The sequence below is a fragment of the Pseudorca crassidens genome, chromosome 15 (genome assembly GCF_039906515.1).
Source record: "Pseudorca crassidens isolate mPseCra1 chromosome 15, mPseCra1.hap1, whole genome shotgun sequence".
NCBI lineage: Eukaryota > Metazoa > Chordata > Mammalia > Artiodactyla > Delphinidae > Pseudorca > Pseudorca crassidens.
The window spans coordinates 9,153,800-9,171,819 of record NC_090310.1 but is presented as its reverse complement, the minus strand read 5'-3'; the positions used below and the strand labels follow the sequence as shown (position 1 = coordinate 9,171,819).

At 45.7% G+C, this 18,020-nt stretch overlaps 1 protein-coding gene and 1 pseudogene across 1 annotated transcript; one reads left to right on the top strand and one right to left on the bottom strand.

Moving 5' to 3' along the window:
• The first annotated feature begins 218 nt into the window (after positions 1-218).
• On the top strand, positions 219-17,132 carry BCL7B (BAF chromatin remodeling complex subunit BCL7B). Its single transcript, XM_067705889.1, has 6 exons — positions 219-439; positions 3,389-3,464; positions 12,655-12,751; positions 14,937-15,107; positions 15,700-15,779; positions 16,035-17,132. Exons 1-6 carry the CDS (start codon positions 348-350, stop codon positions 16,125-16,127), a joined length of 609 nt encoding a protein of 202 aa, XP_067561990.1. The 5' UTR covers positions 219-347; the 3' UTR covers positions 16,128-17,132.
• On the bottom strand, positions 10,646-11,191 carry LOC137206795 (glycine cleavage system H protein, mitochondrial-like; annotated as a pseudogene).
• Positions 17,133-18,020: the final 888 nt, after the last annotated feature.

Sequence of the window (18,020 nt, the reverse complement as noted above, 5' to 3'; positions counted from 1 at the left end):
GAGCCTCCCACCACACCCTGCACACAGCACGTGCCACCAGCTCGCCCGCTTAACCCTGGCCTGCTCGTAAGCTCACTGGACTCGGGGACGCCCCGGGTGGGACGACCAGGGCGGGGCACGCTGGGTGGGACGCCCGGGGTGGGGCACCTGAGACTGGGCGCGCAGGCGCGCTGATGCCTCGAGCCCCATGGGGAGGGCGGGTGCGCGCGCTTCCTCGCGCACGCGCGCACGGAGGGGGCGACGGCCGCGGTGACGCTGTTTGCGCCGGGCGGGCGGCGGCGCGTGAGGCGCGCGATTCCCGGTGCCTTGGGAGCAGTGCCCCGGCCCCCGCCGTTCCCACTGACGCCATGTCGGGCCGGTCTGTCCGGGCCGAGACCCGCAGCCGGGCCAAGGATGACATCAAGAAGGTGATGGCGGCCATCGAGAAAGTGCGGAAATGGTGAGGGGCCAGGGCCGAGGGTGCTGGAGGGGGACGCCGGCCCAGGCCCAGAGCGGCGGTGAACTAGCGTGTGGGGTGGGAGCCGACCGGCGGGCGCTTGGGGGAAGGGGGAGCGGAGAAGGCGGGAGGAGGGTGCTGCTCGCGTCGGCGTGAGGTCAGAGGGCGCGCCAGCCGCAACCAATCAGCGGGTCGCCCGGCCCGCGGGTCCGCCCACCTGCCCTAGGGCAGCGCGGCGCCGGTGGAGCTGCGGGCGTTTGGCGGCGCTCGGTCAATGGGACCTGGTTCGCACGCCGGTCCTCTACGTATGAACTCTAAGTTAGGTGAGAGCTTCTCGGCAAACCTACATGCCACGGGACCAAGTGGTTATTGGAATTAAAAGCCCTGTGTTTCGCCTAATACGGACCCACACGAGCGAGCTGGGTAGGCATTTTCTCTTGATGGCCTGGGAGCTGTTAGTAGTGGAGTCAGGATCTACCCTTCGTTTGGAAACGGCTCCTGTAGCGTTCGTTGCAGGCGCCGGTTTACCGCCTATTTTGTAGAAACAGTGATGCGTTATCACCTTCAATATTCACAGCCAACTGTTTGCGCCAACTTCTTGAGTACTTTTCTCTAGCTGATTACTACTAATAATTTTAAAGTCCGGGTAGGTGTTAGCTCCCTCCAGGAAGCCTTCTCCAAGTTCTCCTGCCCTTCACTCTCCACTCCCTTTATTATTATTTTTTTAATTAATTAATTTATTTTTGGCTGTGTTGGGTCTTCGTTGCTGCGCGGGTGCTTTTCTCTAGTTGCAGCGAGCGGGAGCTACTCTTCCTTGCGGTGCGTGGGCTTCTCTTTGCGGTGGGTGGGCTTCTCATTGCGGTGGCTTCTCTTGTTGTGGCTCACGGGCTCTAGGCGCGCCGGCTTTAGCAGTTGTGGCCCACGGGCTTAGTTGCTCGTGGCATGTGGGATCTTCCCCCACCAGGGCTTGAACCATGTCCCCTGCATTGGCAGGCGGATTCTTAACCACTGCGCCACCAGGGAAGTCCCTCCACTCCCTTTAGGGTCATTACCTTGGACTTTATTTTCGTGTTTATTTGTCCATTTCTCTACAAGATCAAGTTCCTTAACTCTTCATCAATAAGGGCTTGATATATAGTTGGACTCATAAATACTAGTTAAATAATTAATGATTTTTCCCCTCCAAATCTCATCCTTCTAGGTTTTTTTGGGAAACCTAAAAATGGGCATACCTTTCTCTTCTGGCCATCTCCGTCCTCACCTGCAGCCTAGGGCAGATGAGCATATTCTCTCACCGAGAACTCTTGTACCAACTTCCCTATGATCTGCCTGCTTCAGGACTGGCTCATTCCCCAGTCCATTCATCACATTGTATTTTTCTCAAGGGTGAATCTTCTAGCACTCCTGCTTAGGAAATAATGCTTCATTGATCTCTTCTTGCTCTTAGGATAAAGACCAAAGATGATCCTTCTTGCCCCACCAGACTGGTTCAAACTGCCCTCTTTCCCAAGATGCTGGCCATCTTTCAGTTGGGGCCACACTTCTGTTTCTGCTACCTGGTGTCCTTCCTCTACCCTCTCCTCCCCCTTGCCTAGTTAACTCCTAGTTGTGCTCTCCAGTTGCTTCCTCAAGGACACCTTTCAAGATCCCCAGTCTAAATCAGGTCCCCGACTGGAACTTTCCACAATTGTATTAGGTCGAAGCATAATATATTGCCTGTATTTGCCTTTTTAACCAGCAGAAGCGGCAGTTTGATATGGTTAAACCTAGTGATTAGGTTTCAAACTGTGAGATGAGTTGTGTGATGTCTGTTTCCAGTTGGAATTTCGGGTCTGTGAGGGTCAGGACTGTGCATCTTGTTCCCTGTGTGCCCAAGACTTAGCATAGGATCTTGAATATTAAATATTTTTGAGTAAATGAGGAATAAATGAGTGGCTGGCCAGGAATTAACTCCCGTTTCCTAAGTCTTTAGTTCATTCTTCTTTCTGTTACATCATAGTCTCTACATTTCTGTGATGTTACCATTTGCTGAATAGCATCATCAATAGCAGCAGTAACAGCAGTTACTTTTTTTGCTTTTTTGTCCTCAAATTGGGATGCGAAACTTGCAGAAGTCATACTCCAGACTCCCCAACTCTGGCCGTTCATAATCTACACTCTTATTCAACAATGTCACTTGCCTTTCCCTCCCCAGGTATGTGCGGGGTGGGGAGAACAACTCATTTTTTAAGGCTCATCTCAAAAGTAACCTCTGGTAAAATGAAACCTTAAAGCAGCCTTTCCATGGCGGCTTGGCCTTCACCTCTTCCAGAAGCCAGTGTGAGGCTCAGGTCTGTTAGTTGGAAGCATCCTGTCCTGCTCCTGTGATTATTTTTAAATAGCATCGTGTTTCAATCCAGAGTTCCACAGGAGTCATAGGAGTTCTGCCTTCCGTGGGATATCCTGATCTTACTCTTTCAGCCTTCTTCCTTGCCACCTTCACGTGTTACAATGCTTTCTTTACTTATCTTTTCATTGCTATGAGTTCCCAAGAGAGGGACCCTATCTTATATATCCTTTATCTCCTATTGGGCCTTGTATATTAGGGCTTTATAAATATCAGTGGAATTGAATTAATTTTGGGGAAATAAAGAAGTTTATGCCAGATAGATACCTGAATTTGAAAATGTGCTGATACTCTATACTGCTGTAGGCTGTGAGGAACAAAAGGTTTTGGTACACTGTACATGAGCAAAGGTGGCAAGTAGAGGGTTCAGAGCCAAAGGCATTTGATAGCAAAGTGTTTCTGGAAGGGATGATTTTGTCCTGAAAGGTAAGGTATGATTTGACGGAGAGGAAGTTTAGAAAGCACTTAAGATTGAAGGAATGATCTGCTGAGAAGTGGGAAAGCACAGTTATGATCAGAAAATCTATTTTATTGTTTATCAGTTCTAAGAAGTGTCTTTGTTTTAGGGAGAAAAAGTGGGTGACTGTGGGTGACACGTCCCTTAGGATATTTAAGTGGGTTCCCGTGACAGACAACAAGGAGGTAAGTGTGGAAGAAAATCGAAACAACAAAAAGGTAACGTCTCCTTTCTTTCTTTGATTGCCTCTTAATTATAATGGAATGTATTTTCCCAGAATTGAGTTGAAAATACTTCAAGGCATCCTCTGTCATTGGTCCACGCAAAGCCTCTTATTTTATTATTCCCTCCCCTTTATTCCCTTTCCTTAACCCATTCCTCTTTTCCAGGGCTTGACAAACTACAGCCCAGGCCTGCTCCCTGTGATTCAATATAGTTTTATTTGAACACACCTATGCCTGTTTGTTTCCTTATTTGTGGCTGCTTTTGAGTTGCAATGGCAGAGCTGAGTAATTGCCATAACACCTAATGGCCTGCAAAGCCCAAGATATTTATTATCTGGCCCTGTAAGAAAAAGTTTGTGGACTCCTGCTGCCCACTGTAGTTTATTACATCATGTGTTTAATATGTATATATGCCTTTCTAATTCCTCTTCCATGGGTTTATTTGGACACCTGTATATTCTTTTTTTTTAAATTTTTGTCTGCATTGGGTCTTCGTTGCTGCGCACGGGCTTTCTCTAGTTGTGGTGAGCGGGGGCTACTCTTCGTTGCGGTGCGCGGGCTTCTCACTGCGGTGGCTTCTCCTGTTGTGGAGCACGGGCTCTAGGCGCGCAGGCTTCAGTAGTTGTGGCGTGTGGGCTCTAGGGTGAGTGGGCTTTAGTAGCTGTGGTGTGCGGGTTCAGCGGCCGTGGCTCGCGGGCTCCAGAGCGCAGGCCCAGTAGTTGTGGCACACGGGCCCATTTGCTCCGCGGCATGTGGGATCTTCCGAGACCAGGGATGGAACCCGTGTCGCCTGCATTGGCAGGCATATTCTTAACCACTGTGCCACCAGGGAAGCCCAACCAGTATATATTCTTAACAGCAATATGAGTTCTCACTGCTCCAAATCCTCATCAACAGTTGGTATAGTTAGACTTAATGTATTAAGATATCTCATTGTGGTTTTAATTTGGTGATTAATGATGTAATTACTAATGAGATGGAGAATCTTTTCAGCATCCTTTTGGATTTCCTCTTTTAAGAAGTTCTTATTTAAGTCTCTTTGGCTGTGGTCTTTTTCTTAGGACTTGTAGGGATTCTCTGTGTTGTGGACACATACTCTTTATTGATTAAATACTATCTGTACCTTTTTCCATTCCATGGCTTGTCTTTACACTCTGTTTATGCAGGCTTGAGTAACAGAAGTTTTTTGTTTTTGTTTTTTAATTTTATTTTTGGCTGCATTGGGTCTTCATTGCTGTGAGCAGGGGCTACTCTTTGTTGTGGTGCGCGGGCTTCTCCTTGTGGTGGCTTCCCTTGTTGCAGAGTGCGGGCTCTAAGCGCACGGGCTCAGTATTTGTGGCTCACAGGCTCTAGAGCGCAGGCCCAGTAGTTGTGGTGCATGGGCTTAGTTGCTCCGCCGCATGTGGGATCTGCCTGGACCAGGGATCGAACCTGTGCCCCCTGCATTGGCAGGCGGATCCTTAACCACTGTGCCCCCAGGGAAGTCCCGAGTAACAAGTTTTTAATTTTAATATAGACAAAATAATTTTTTACTTTATAATTAGTGCTTTTAAACTTTTTTTTTTTTTTTTTTTTGCTGTACGCGGGCCTCTCACTGTTGTGGCCTCTCCCGTTGCAGAGCACAGGCTCCGGACGCGCAGGCTCAGCGGCCATGGCTCATGGGCCCATCCGCTCTGCGGCATGTGGGATCTTCCCGGACCAGGGCACAAACCCATGTCCCCTGCATCGGCAGGCGGACTCTCAACCACTGCACCACCAGGGAAGCCCTATAATTAGTGCTTCTAAATGTCTTAAATCTGTTCCTTCTTTGAGGTCACAAAGGTATTCTTCCATATAATCTTCTACAGTCTTGTTATCCTGTTCCCATTTATAACACACCTGGAGTTGATTTTCGTGTATTTTGAAGTAGGGGCCCAATTTCATTTTTTTCCATGTGGGTATGCATTTGTCCCACCACTTGAAAAGACTGTTTTCCTCCTGCTCTGTAGAACCAACTTTGTCATATTCCAAGTGTCCGAATATGGGTCTGTTTGTGTGTGTTGCCTCCAGCTTTTTTTGGTAGCACAGATGACTCTGGTGGACATTCCTTAAACCATTGTCTTTGCGGACTTGTGGGAGGTTTTCTCTGGATTAGATGCCCAGGAGTGAGATTTCTCTGTTACTGGCTGTACATACATGATTGTTTTTACTAGATGCTGGCTGTCAGAGCTCTCTCCTGAATAGCTGCACCCGGATAGTTAGTACATTTCCCCAGTTGTGCTGCAGGGCTCCCGTTTCCCACATCTTCAGCAACATCTGATATTATCTAACTCCTAATTCCTAAGTCCTGCCAATCTGATAGACTTAAAGAGGTATCTCTTTGTTTATTTTGCATTTCTCTGAACACTAGGGAGGTTGACAATTTTATCTCTTCAGATTTACTTTTTATTCATTTAGATTTCCTCTTTTCTGATTTCTTTTTTTTTGCCCTGAGGCTTGTGGGATCTTAGTTCCTCAACCAGGGATTTAACCCAGACCCTCGGGCAGTGAAAGCACAGAGTCCTAGCCGCTTGGACTGCCGGGAAATTCCCCTCTGATTTCTTGTATTTTCCTTGTTCTTGGATTGGGTTTCCTCTTTACTTTTCTGATTTGCATGGCTTCTTTGATTGATATTCTAGATATTCTAAAAGACACCGTGTCTTCTTTGATTTGTGTTTCCCTGGTATGTCTTGTAATTCTGTTTTTCTCTGTTTTACATTTTTCTGCTTATTGGGCATATTGGGATTAGGTTTAGCTGTGGGTGACAGAAAACTCAAAGTAGTAATGGTTTAAAAAAGTTTTCTTTTATTCTTAGAGGAACAGAAATATGCAGTCTAGGACCGGTGTGGCACTTCCACTCTAAGAGTCCCCAGGGACCCAGGTTTCTTGCAACCTTTCTGTTCCTTTTTTTAAAAAAATAAATTTATTTATTTATTTTTGGCTGCATTGGGTGTTCATTGCTGTGCGTGGGTTTTGTCTAGTTGTGGAGAGAGGGGGCTACTCTTCGTTGCGGTGTCGGGCTTCTCATTGCGGTGGCTTCTCTTGTTGCAGAGCATGGGCTCTAGGCCCACGGGCTTCAGTAGTTGCGGCGCGTGGGCTTAGTTGCTTTGCAGCATGTGGGATCTTCCCAGACCAGGGCTCGAACCTGTGTCCCCTGTGTTGGCAAGTAGATTCTTAACCACTGCGTCACCAGGGAAGTCCCACCTTTTTTTTTTTAATTTATATTTAAGAGATTAATGGTTCTCTATTCATTTTACTTTATTTCTATTGTGGTAAAATACACATATCATAAAATTTACCATCTTAACCGTTTTTTAAGTGTACAGTTCAGTCGTGTTGAATACATTCACTTTGTTGTGTAATCCATCTCCAGAACTCTTCATCTTGCAGAGGTAAACTCTATATGCATTAAACAATTGCCCATTTTCCTCTGCTTCATGTTTGATCTTGTATCCAAGTTTGAGCTCCAGCCATCATTCAACACATTCAAGTTCAAGGCAGCAAGAGAGTGGAAGGATGGGCAAATGGTATTTTCATGAATTTAAGGAGTTTCCTAGAAGTCTCCTCAGGACATGTATACTAACTATGTGTGTTCATAATAGCTGTGGCACATTTAGGGGCCGGAAAGGCCGTGAAAATGTCACCATCTAAACACTCTACTTATGTGGACAAGGATTTCTGCCATGATACACTTTCTTTTTTCTCTTCACCTCAAATTCACTTTCAAATTTTTCTTCCGATTTGAAAGTTCCACATTTTATTTTTAATTTTTTTATTGGCTATCTCTAACCTAATAAGACTTATACTTACTATTTTTCTGTATCAGTGTATAACGCTTATCAAAATCTGTGTTTCCCCTCAGAGCCTGAACACATTTTTAACCCCCCCTGGTCTCTACCCCCACTTTCATTCCTGCCCTCTCCTTAGTTTTCAGTGGAATTTCAGGTCAGATATTCTGTTCAGATATTTCTGTTTTTACAGACATTTCTTGTTTTAGTCATTGCTTAATTAGACAAAGTAAACATTACTAATTATTTACTAACCCTTTGTACCTATTTATTATTGCTTTCTCTTAGATTCATTTCTTTTCTTGCTGGAATACACCCTTCAAGAGTTTTGCCAAAGAGGGCTTGTGTGGAGAAAACTTTCTGAAAATATCTTTGTTTTACTTTCATGTTTAATTGATCATTTTACCTGTATATGAAATTCTAGGTTAAAAATTATTTTCTTTCAACATTTTGAAACTATTACTCAATTGTTGTGCTTCTGGTTTTCTGTTGAGAAATCTGATGTCAGTCTAATTCTTGATTTCTTTGTAGGTGATTCTTTTATATTCCTGGAAACTTTTAGAATTTCTTCTGTTTGACCTGGAACTTCTGTAAGAATATCCTGTAATGTGGACATCTAGCTTCATTTCTTAACTTTTAGTTTGTTTCATCTCTTTATTCTGTCCTCATATATTCTGACTTCTCAACCCAGTTTTTTTTTTTTTTAATTTATTTATTTATTTACGGCTGTGTTGGCTTTTCGTTTCTGTGCCAGGGCTTTCTCTTGTTGTGGCTAGTGGGGGCCACTCCTCATTGCAGTGCGCGCGCCTCTCACTATCGCGGCCTGTCTTGTTGCGGAGCACAGGCTCCAGACGCGCAGGCTCAGTAATTGTGGTTCACGGGGCTAGTTGCTCCGCGGCATGTGGGATCTTCCCAGACCAGGGCTCGAACCCGTGTCCCCTGCATTGGCAGGCAGAGATTCTCAACCACTGCGCCACCAGGGAAGACCCTCAACCCAGTTTTTGCTCATTAATCTTTTCTTCAGCTCTATTTCTGCTAATAAACTCGTTCACTTAATTGTTTTTTCTTTTTTTCCACGCTGTGCAGCTGGCTTGTGGGATCTTAATTCCCTTCCCAGGGATCAAACCTGGGCCCCAGGCAGCGGAAGCGCTGAGTCCTAACCACTGGATTGCCAGGGAATTCCCTCATTCACTTAATTTTTATTTTGAACGAGTTTATTATTCATACCAAATTTCCTTTGTTGTTGGTTGTTCAAAACAACTTTCCAGTGTCATCCTTATCTTTCTGAGGAGATTTGCTATGTTTTATTTCAATTCTTCTGTCCCACTAGTCTGCTTCTTCTGGTATAGCTTGTTCTGTTTATTGTCTTTCATGGTGCTTGTTTTCCTCCAGTGTCTGGTTAGTTTTTTCTGTGCACTCATCTTTTATTCCTTTTGACTCTGAGCTGCATTGGCTAGAAATGTGTAACCGTGTAACCGAGGCTTTGTGTTCCCTCCTCTAAATGGATTTAGGGGATGGGATTAGCCTCAGGGTTCAGCCTTTCCCTTTTCCCCTCTCATCTTCCCTTGCCTCCCAGGGAACTCCCTAGTACCAGTCTTCCACGTGCTGCCTTTATCTGGGAGCAACCGTCCTTGTCCAGCCCAAGGACTTGGTGGGTGAAAGTTAGGGGGGGCTCTGGAGTCACCCTTTGTTTTTCATCTAACCTTGGCTCTGGTGATGCCAATACCCATAAGGGCCAAAGGTCAGGCTGCTAGATCTCTTGGGTAGTGTGTACATGTGGGGGAAGGACACTGCCAGCAACCCCCTCCCCATTTCTCACATGTAAGACCCTGGCGCTTTCCTATTTCAAGTTCTCCTGCCCAGGACTCAGTTCCTTTTGTCTCTCCGAAGGGCTTCTTACAGTGTTTGTGTTGGTTTCTGAGCTGGGCCCTGAGGTCCATCGGTTTATCTACCTTCCAGTGGTCCATGATAGTGTGCCATCTTCTAAGGTACTGGCATAGACCAGTTAGGTTAGGAAAAATAGAAAATGACCAAATTGGTAAAGAAAAAAATGTGAAGGACATAAGGGAGTGCGGCACTGCTGATGGGAGAGTAAATTGGGACAAACTTTCTACAGGTGAAGTTGATCATATATGTATACTTAAAAGCTTAATTAACCAGATGGTGGGAATTCTTTCACAGTGTATATGTATATCAGATTAACCCAGGGTACGCTTTAAATATCTTACAATTTTATTTGTCAGTTATACCTCAGTAAAGCTGAGGGGGAAAAAGCTTTCAGAATATTTATGCCTTTGATCTAGAAGTTTTATCTCTAGAAATTTATCCTCAGGACATAATCATGATGTGTACAAGGTATATCTATAGTGTTGAGCATCACAATATTATTGTTTGTGGTATTTAAAAATTGCAAGCAAAATGAAGATCTTATTGTAGAGAATTCATTAAGTTATTGTGCACCTGTATATCGTAAAGCTTTGTAACCATTATAAAAGATGGTATAGAAGATTATTCAATGGCATAGAAAAAAACTTTCTTATTTTTTAGGAAGTTGCATATTTTATTATTAAACTGTTTCTTATTTTCCTGCAAGGCTGTTGCTTCACTGTATAAAAATAGCACAAGCAAACACAGTATATTGCAAAATTAACATAGTAATGTTCTTAATTGGACACGATACAACTAACAAATTTTTCTCCACTGCCATTTATTTCCAGTGGCAATTTCATTGAGTCTTTTGACCTAAATCCAGGGATGGCTGTAAGCAAGTTATTTTATATATATATATATATATATATATATATATATATATATATATATATATATATATATATAAAAATATATAGTTAAGATAACAATGTTATCCTTGAATTACATAATTTTTATAACTAGTTTTACCACAGATAATTTCAGGAATTCTAAATATTATAACTGGAGACTAGCCTAAAAATCATAGGGTGTTGTGAAAAAGATGCAGAGTGTTTATCAGAAATCATGAGGAAGTTAAGGGGTATTTTCTTCAGGCAACATTGTTGAAAGTCGTTTCTTTTGCTAAAAGTTGCCTTTTTTTTTTTTTTTGCGGTACGCGGGCCTCTCACTGTTGTGGCCTCTCCCGTTGTGGAGCACAGGCTCCAGACGCGCAGGCTCAGCGGCCATGGCTCACGGGCCCAGCCACTCCGCGGCATGTGGGATCTTCCCGGACCGGGGCACGAACCCGTGCCCCTGCATTGGCAGGCGGACTCTCAACCACTGCGCCACCAGGGAAGCCCTAAAAGTTGCTTTTTAAAAATCTATCCACCACTAATTTAAGACAGCTATGCTAGATTAAGTTGTTTCAAACTAGTTTATTTAGGGGTTCCATTTTCACTCCTCAATAGATTTTATGTATTTCTCATATGCTTCCTCACTCATTAGTTAATCTAGTTCTGAAGGCTTACTGAGTGTCATCTTGATCAGCCAACCATCTTCATAACAAGATTTGTTGACAAGTCCTGGATTTTCTGCTAGAGCTTCATTATTTTCTGTTACGTCTCCTGATAGAGGAGAATGGAGTTCACTCGCAGCTTTCACACTTTCCAAAGCACCAAATTCTTCGTTTGTTCAATTTTGTCCCAACTTCAGGCAGACTACAGTAAACAACATCTCCCAAAGCTTCCTGTGCAGAATTGCTGATTCCCACTGTTCCAACATCATTTTCTGTTGTTACCCATTCATGTTTGTCTGTGAATTTACAACCTGACAGCGGAGCGGGTCCGGCGAGCAGCGCCCGGTCGGTGCCTGCCGCAGTCCCCAGGGCCACAGTGGGCAGGGCGTGTTGGGCACAGAGGTGGTGCGCAGGCTGCAGACTGTGGCCCGCACGCTCCGCACCACTCGCAGCACCATGTTCACAGAGAAAAATGTTTTTAATATGGTGAATGGGGGAGGGGGAGCAAGTTATAATGCTGAATCATGAGCCATTTTCATACAGATGTATGTTGTATCGGTTGTCTCGGGTTGTACAGGTGATTTTCATTTCTTTTTCTGTATTTTCAGAATTTCTTATAGTGAATGCATATTTTATGTGAGTCCAGAATCATTAAAATAAAGATAAATGAGAGATCAGAAAAAAATAATGATAAAGCCAAATGTTGGCATGGGTGCCGTGATGCTCGTACTCCAAATATATTGCCAGCCTCCTTGTAGAGAGTGGTGGGTGAGCCACAGTATATTTTAAGAAAAATATGTTTAGTTTATACTTTTTGATCTAGAAGGAATTTTTTTTGTGAATTTAGTCACATAATCCAGGAAAAAGTGAAAGTTGAGCATTGTGGGTTTATTCCTACTAGCAATAAACAAAAACAATCCTAAATCAGGTAAAGCTGAATGTCCACTAGTTGAGTAGTGATTAAGTGATTATGATATCTGGAATATTGTGCAGCTAGTAAAAATCATGTTTATGTAGCCTCTGCAGTAAAATGGTAAAGTGTAATTACATTAAAATTATGTCTGTATATGAAAAAATGAAGGGAAGGACTGCATGTATGTGTACAGTTGATTTATTGCCGAGCTAGTATTGCGAGTATTAAGAAACACTAAGTTGTATTACTAGTACGATGCACGTACAATGAATAGGCAAGTATAAAAAGTATGAATTAGTAAATTTGAGATTATTCAGATTTGAACTTTTGGCTCTTGGGATGCTCTCATTTGCAAATGCTTGGATTGATGATTTCCTGTCCTGTGGATTATTTCCTTGTTTGTTGCAAGCTAGTGCTTACCTTCCCACTGTGGTTCCCCCACATGTGTAACCTGCATCCTGCTTGAAGGCAGAGGTGGACATGGGAGATCATTTTGAGTGGATGTGGTGGATTGGTGAGGAATAGAGCTAGCAGGGGCCCCTTGTCCTGTCACTGCTTGCATTACATATAAAGTGACTCCTTCCTTTGTCCAGTCAGAGGTCCTTTCTTCTTTCACTTATTTTTCTTCCCTACTGTGCTACTAAAACAGGGATCTTTCTCAAATGGGTATTTTGTGTTTCTCACCCATGCCTGTAGGGAAGGACTGGATAGAGCATTCTCATCAGGGCAGAAAGCAGAAGAGTCCTACAGGGAGCTCTAGTGGAAGACATGTATCTGCCTCTCACTTGCGATTCATGATATTAGCACTGGAAGGGTCCATTTTACTGACAGAGACACTGAGGCCTGGGGACACCTTGTCCAGGATCCTGTTATTCCTCGGGTCCTGGATTCTGAAACCGCTGTTGTTCCTCCTGTTCCTAATCCAGACCTCTCTGGTGTCTCAGCACCTTCTCTCTCTGTGGGTCTTCTGCTTGGCTCTGTCATATTCCTCTTTTTTTCCTTTTCTAGAAAGAAAAGTCAAAATCGAACAGTTCAGCAGCCCGGGAACCTAATGGCTTTCCCTCTGATGCCTCAGCCAATTCCTCTCTCCTTCTTGAATTCCAGGGTGAGTTGCATCCATATGTCTTCCCTGCAGGAAACTGAAAATTTAGATGACCCATTAATAATCAGAAGAATAGTCTGTGTGTCATTTCAGTGCCTACTGTTTTGCTGGTATCTTCCTGGGCACTTTATGGAAGCCTTTTCATTTAAACCTCACAATAACCCTGCAAGAGAGACCACAGTCTCCTCACTTTCCAGTTACGGAAACTGAGGCTCAGAGAGGTGAGGTTACACATCTAAAGTCATATCACTTGTAGGTGGCAGACCCCATGGTGGGTCCCGGTTTTCTGGATCAGAAGCACTTTTCTTTAGACTGTGTATTTGATGAGAGTGCCTCAGAGGAGACCCCCTCCCCCCCCATGCCGGGGCATCTACCCATCCACCCTTAGCCCAAGCTCTGCCTCCTAAACCAGTCTTCGGTAGACGTCCTGCCTGAGTCAGCACTACACTCATAACATTACCTTTTATACCTGTGTGGCAGCTACTGTTTATGAAGCACTTTCACTTCAGTTTCTCATTGTTATCTTTACATTAGCCTGTGATATAAACCAGGCAGTTATCATCATCCCTATTGATGCTTGGAGAAGAAAAGTATTTGCCTGAGCAGAAGAGTGACAGAGCTTTATTCTTTTTTGTGATAAAATGCTACTTCCATTTTAGTATAGAAGGTGGTGGTCATTGTAGGATAAAGACTAGAAAGGGCTTACAATTTTCTCTTCGGAACTAGACTGGGAGCGACCAGGTATCCCCTCCTCACTTCTCCCCCAACCCCTGCAAGGTCAGTGTGGTACAGGAAGAGAATACAAGGGAAATGTTCTCTAGCTGTGTGAGATGTTCCATCATAAAGCTCTGGGAGACAATGGGAGGCTCCATTTCCTCAGTCTGGCCACTATCTTATCCTTTTTGTTCATTGAACATTTAATGAACTCCTACTATGTGCCAGGTACTGTGTACTGCACTGGAGATTCAAGGACCAGTAAGCCACAGAGCCTGCCTGCGCAGAGTGTAATGGAGGGAGACTGGTGTGTAATATAGTAAATGCAGGTGTGCACAGGAAACAGCAGGAGCATAAAAGAGAGGGTGGTCATTTCCACCCAAGGGAGCCTGGACACGAGGCTCTGTGGAGGAGGTGATGCCTGAGCTGAATGTTGGCATGTCTAGGGGCTTTGCAGGAAGACCGGAAAGAGCATGTCATAGCAGACACTGGTACTTGAAGCTGCTCTTAGGTTAGAGTCCAGTTTGGCAGGAGCCAGGGTACATGGGGAAGAACAGCAGGTGGTGAGCCTGGAGATCAGAAGGGAGTTTGTAGGTTGGGATAGGGCCATCTCGTGGGCAGTGGGGAACCGACAAGGGTTTAGAAAGATCATTCTGGCAGTGGTATGAGGTCCAGTGGGGGTGCCTGAGACTGCAGGAAGGGCAGTTGGGTAGCTGTGGCTGGAGGCCAGGCGAGAGATCATGAGGGCTGAGCTGAGGCCACGGGGAGAGGAAGGAATGGGCACAGGCCGAGTCAGGGCAGTGGGTGGGGCAGATTTGGTGACTGGCTGCTGGAGGTCAGGGAGAGGAAGGCCCTGCTGACTCTGTATTTTTAACTTAGGTGGTGACTTTAAGCCTTCAGACAGCGCTTCCCAGGTGGGATCCCACGGTCCTTGAGGCGGTGAGATGGAGCCTAGGCAGGTGCAAGGGCCCAAGCTGACCACCTCCAGACACTATCACCCTCCTTCAGACAGCCGAGAATAGCAGACAGACTCTCATTTTCTACACGTCTTGTATTGTGAGAAAGGTTGAGAGGCACAGATGTGTTCCTCCCTTCACTGGACAGTGGGAAAATACCAGGTCCCAGCTATAAGTGGTGGATAATAAAGAAGGGATTAATAAGCATATCTTGACCTTCCTGAAATATAAATGTTGCATAAACTTAAAGATTCTGGCTGCATCTTGTGGTGCTTAGAATATGTGTCATAAGATAGAACATGCTTAAATTAATCAATTTAGACTCTTGTTGGTAAGTTGCAGTGCACAGAAGCCCCGAGAATGTCTGCCTTTGGTTCAGAGGCTGTTTACAGCCGTGATCATTGTGTGCCTGGCTGTGTCCACGCTGTCTGCAGAGACACCAGGCCCTTGGCTCTGTACTGAATTACTCTCAAAAGTGACCACCCTCAGCTGTTGCCTTTGTCATGTTTGGTTTTCAGATGAAAACAGCAACCAGAGTTCCGTGTCTGATGTCTATCAGCTCAAGGTGGACAGCAGCACCAACTCGAGCCCCAGCCCCCAGCAGAGCGAGTCCCTGAGCCCAGCGCACACCTCCGACTTCCGCACAGATGACTCCCAGCCCCCCACCCTGGGCCAGGAGATCCTTGAGGGTGAGTCTCTGTTGGCCCCAATGAGCGTCTTGGAGGGGCCTTGCTCTTGCTCTTGATGTTTCTCTTCTTTAGAGTCACAGGTTAGAGAATTTGCCCCAGAGCTGGCAGCTTCAAGCCGTTTGTCAATTGTTTGAGGCTATTTTGGGAATGGTTTTATTTTTGCCTTTCACAGAATGAAGAAAGAAAACAGCAACACAACTGAGCGCCAGGCTCTCTGTAAGGAAGGCACTTTTCATATTTGATGCCTGGTATGACTCTCTCAAAAACCCCATGAAATGGCAGCTGTTATCTCCATTTTACAGATGAGGAAGTAGTCTTAGAAAAGTTCAATTGCTTGGCCATGATCACACAGCTAGTAACTTGTGGAACTGTGTGTCTCATTTCATTCCTTCTAACTTCGGAGCTCGTGCTCTTTGCACTAGATGCTGCGAATTTCTTCTTATAATGTATATTGATTCTGCGGCCTGTGTTGCCCCTTCACCAAGGCGTCTCCACATAGCTTGCAGGAGCACTCCCCCAGCTTGGGGCAGAGATCCCATAGGAGTCTCCTGCCTCAGGAGGCCCTTCAGCTACGCCGACCTTGCTTTTGCAGAGCCCTCCCTGCCCGCCTCAGAAGTTGCTGATGAACCTCCCACCCTCACGAAGGAAGAACCAGTTCCATTAGAGACACAGGTAAGGAGGTGCTTTGGGTTTCCCAGTTTCTAAGAAAAAAGTGAGGGCTCTGTTAATGTGCACTGGCTCTATAGCACGGGATGTGCTGTAGTTGGGAAGGCAGCACGGACGCTGGGCTCCAGGTTATAAGGTAGGGGAAGAGGTTTGGTTATCTGTGAGACAGTGGGGGATGGACTTCCGGGTTGTAATTAGGGTAGAAGGGGAGGTCTGTTTCAGAAGGATGGCCCTGTGATTCCATGCCCTGGCTGCTTCTAGATTGCTGAGGAAGAGGAAGACTCAGGTGCGCCTCCCCTGAAACGCTTCTGTGTGGACCAGCCCGCAGTGCCACAGACAGCGTCAGAAAGCTAGCACCACCCTGGCACCCTTCGCCTCCTGGCCCCAGGCCTCTCTTGCATTCTGGTTCTGGCTGTGCTGTGCTGCTGGGCTAAGGGCAAGCACTGGGCTCCAGAGCCTGCACATAGGAGCCTTCTGGGCTGGAAGGCTGACATAGGACTGGGGGTCGTAACGTCATCTTCCCGTCCCTGGCACCTGTGTCTGCTTGATCCTGAGAAGAGGAGCACTCCTGTCCTTTTTGCACCCCAAGTAGGCTGGAGCATCGGCCACTCCAGGGTTCATCTGTCACCTCCAGGTAGCAGTCTCTGCTCCGGAACCTCTGGACTGAGCTGCTGGTGCTTCTACAAGAGGAAAGAGATGTGGAAGGCATCCTCTAGAGAAGAGAGTGCCTAGGGCTTACTTGAATTGAATGGAGACTGTAGATTCATGGACTTTCGCATAGGGCTAGGGGCCCTGTAGGCTGCTGTTGGAGAATGCCTGAGTAGACTCCGGAGGCAAGGGAAGGGCTTCGCTCCATGAGAGGGTGGAAAAGTCCATATAGATTTCTTGCTATCCTGGCACTTCTGCCCATTCCTGAGGTTATCCTGCCTCTCATGGGCTCTCTGGCTGCTGACAGTCCTTTGTCCCCCACTGTAACCATCCCCTTCCCCCAACACACGCGCGCGTGCGCGCGCGCGCGTGCACACACACACACACACGCACGCGCAGCTTTTGTTGTTTCCACCTGGACATTTCATTCCAGCATCCCCTGCCTCCCGCCACGGTCCCCAGCACTCCTGCCGCAAACTCTGCCCCAGCGAGAATTTGAGGTTCTGACAACAGCACCCATTCCCACAGTACTCCTTCAGCTCAGACTTTCTAGAAAATTCCCTTTTCTTTGAAATCTGCATGTTTAATTGAACCTCGTGATTTTATTTTTTGTTTCAAAAAAGTTTAAGAAAATGGAAATGGGCAACAGTGAGTGAAGACATATTTTAGCACCGAATAGAATATTTTTAAAATTAAACTATTTGAAATATGTCTTGTTGGTAGCTGAGTGCTTCATTCTTGAAGGTTGTGGAGGGCAGGGGCTGGGGGGCGTGGTGGCTGAGTGCTAGCGAAGTCACTGTGGGCTGGGCCCTGCCAATTGTCTTCACTCCCACAGAGTGACTTTCTGATGAAAATGATTTGGAGACTCCATTTGAAGTTGTCATGTACTTGGAATTATACTTCTGTCCCCGCCTACACCAAATGAAAACCTGTGTACACTGCACAGCTCCAGGTCCTTAGGAGGCTGACTTTTGTTCTTTAACTTTATTATGGTAAAATACACAACCATAAAACGTACCATTTTTAACCATTTTAAAGTGCACAGTTCAGTGGCACTAAGTACATTCACAGCATTGCGCAGTCATCACCACTGTCTAGCTCCAAACATTTTCATCACTTCAAACAGAAACCCATACCCTTTAAGCCCTTTAAGCCCTCACTCCCCGTTTGCCCCTCCCCCGAAGGCCCTGGCTATCACAAGTCTGCTTTTTGTCCATGGGTTCCTCCTTTTTGCTCCCGATTCCAAAGGAAAACAGTAGAGTCATGGTGGAAAAGAATTCTACATTCTATATCTCCAAGAATTTCATTTCCTGGACTTCCCTGGTGGCGCAGTGGTTAGGACGCCACGCTCCCAATGCAGGGGGCCCGGGGTTCGGTCCCTGGTCAGGGAACTAGATCCCACATGCCGCAGCTAAGAGTTCCCATGCCACAACTAAGGAGCCCACGTGCCACAACTAAGGAGCCCACGTGCCACAACTTAAGGAGCTGGTGCAACTAAAATAAATATTAAAAAAAAATTTCATTTCCGTATTCCCTAAAGCGATTCCTCTCATTTCTCTTAGGGGCTCCAGGTGTCATGGATGAAACTAGAATCCCAGT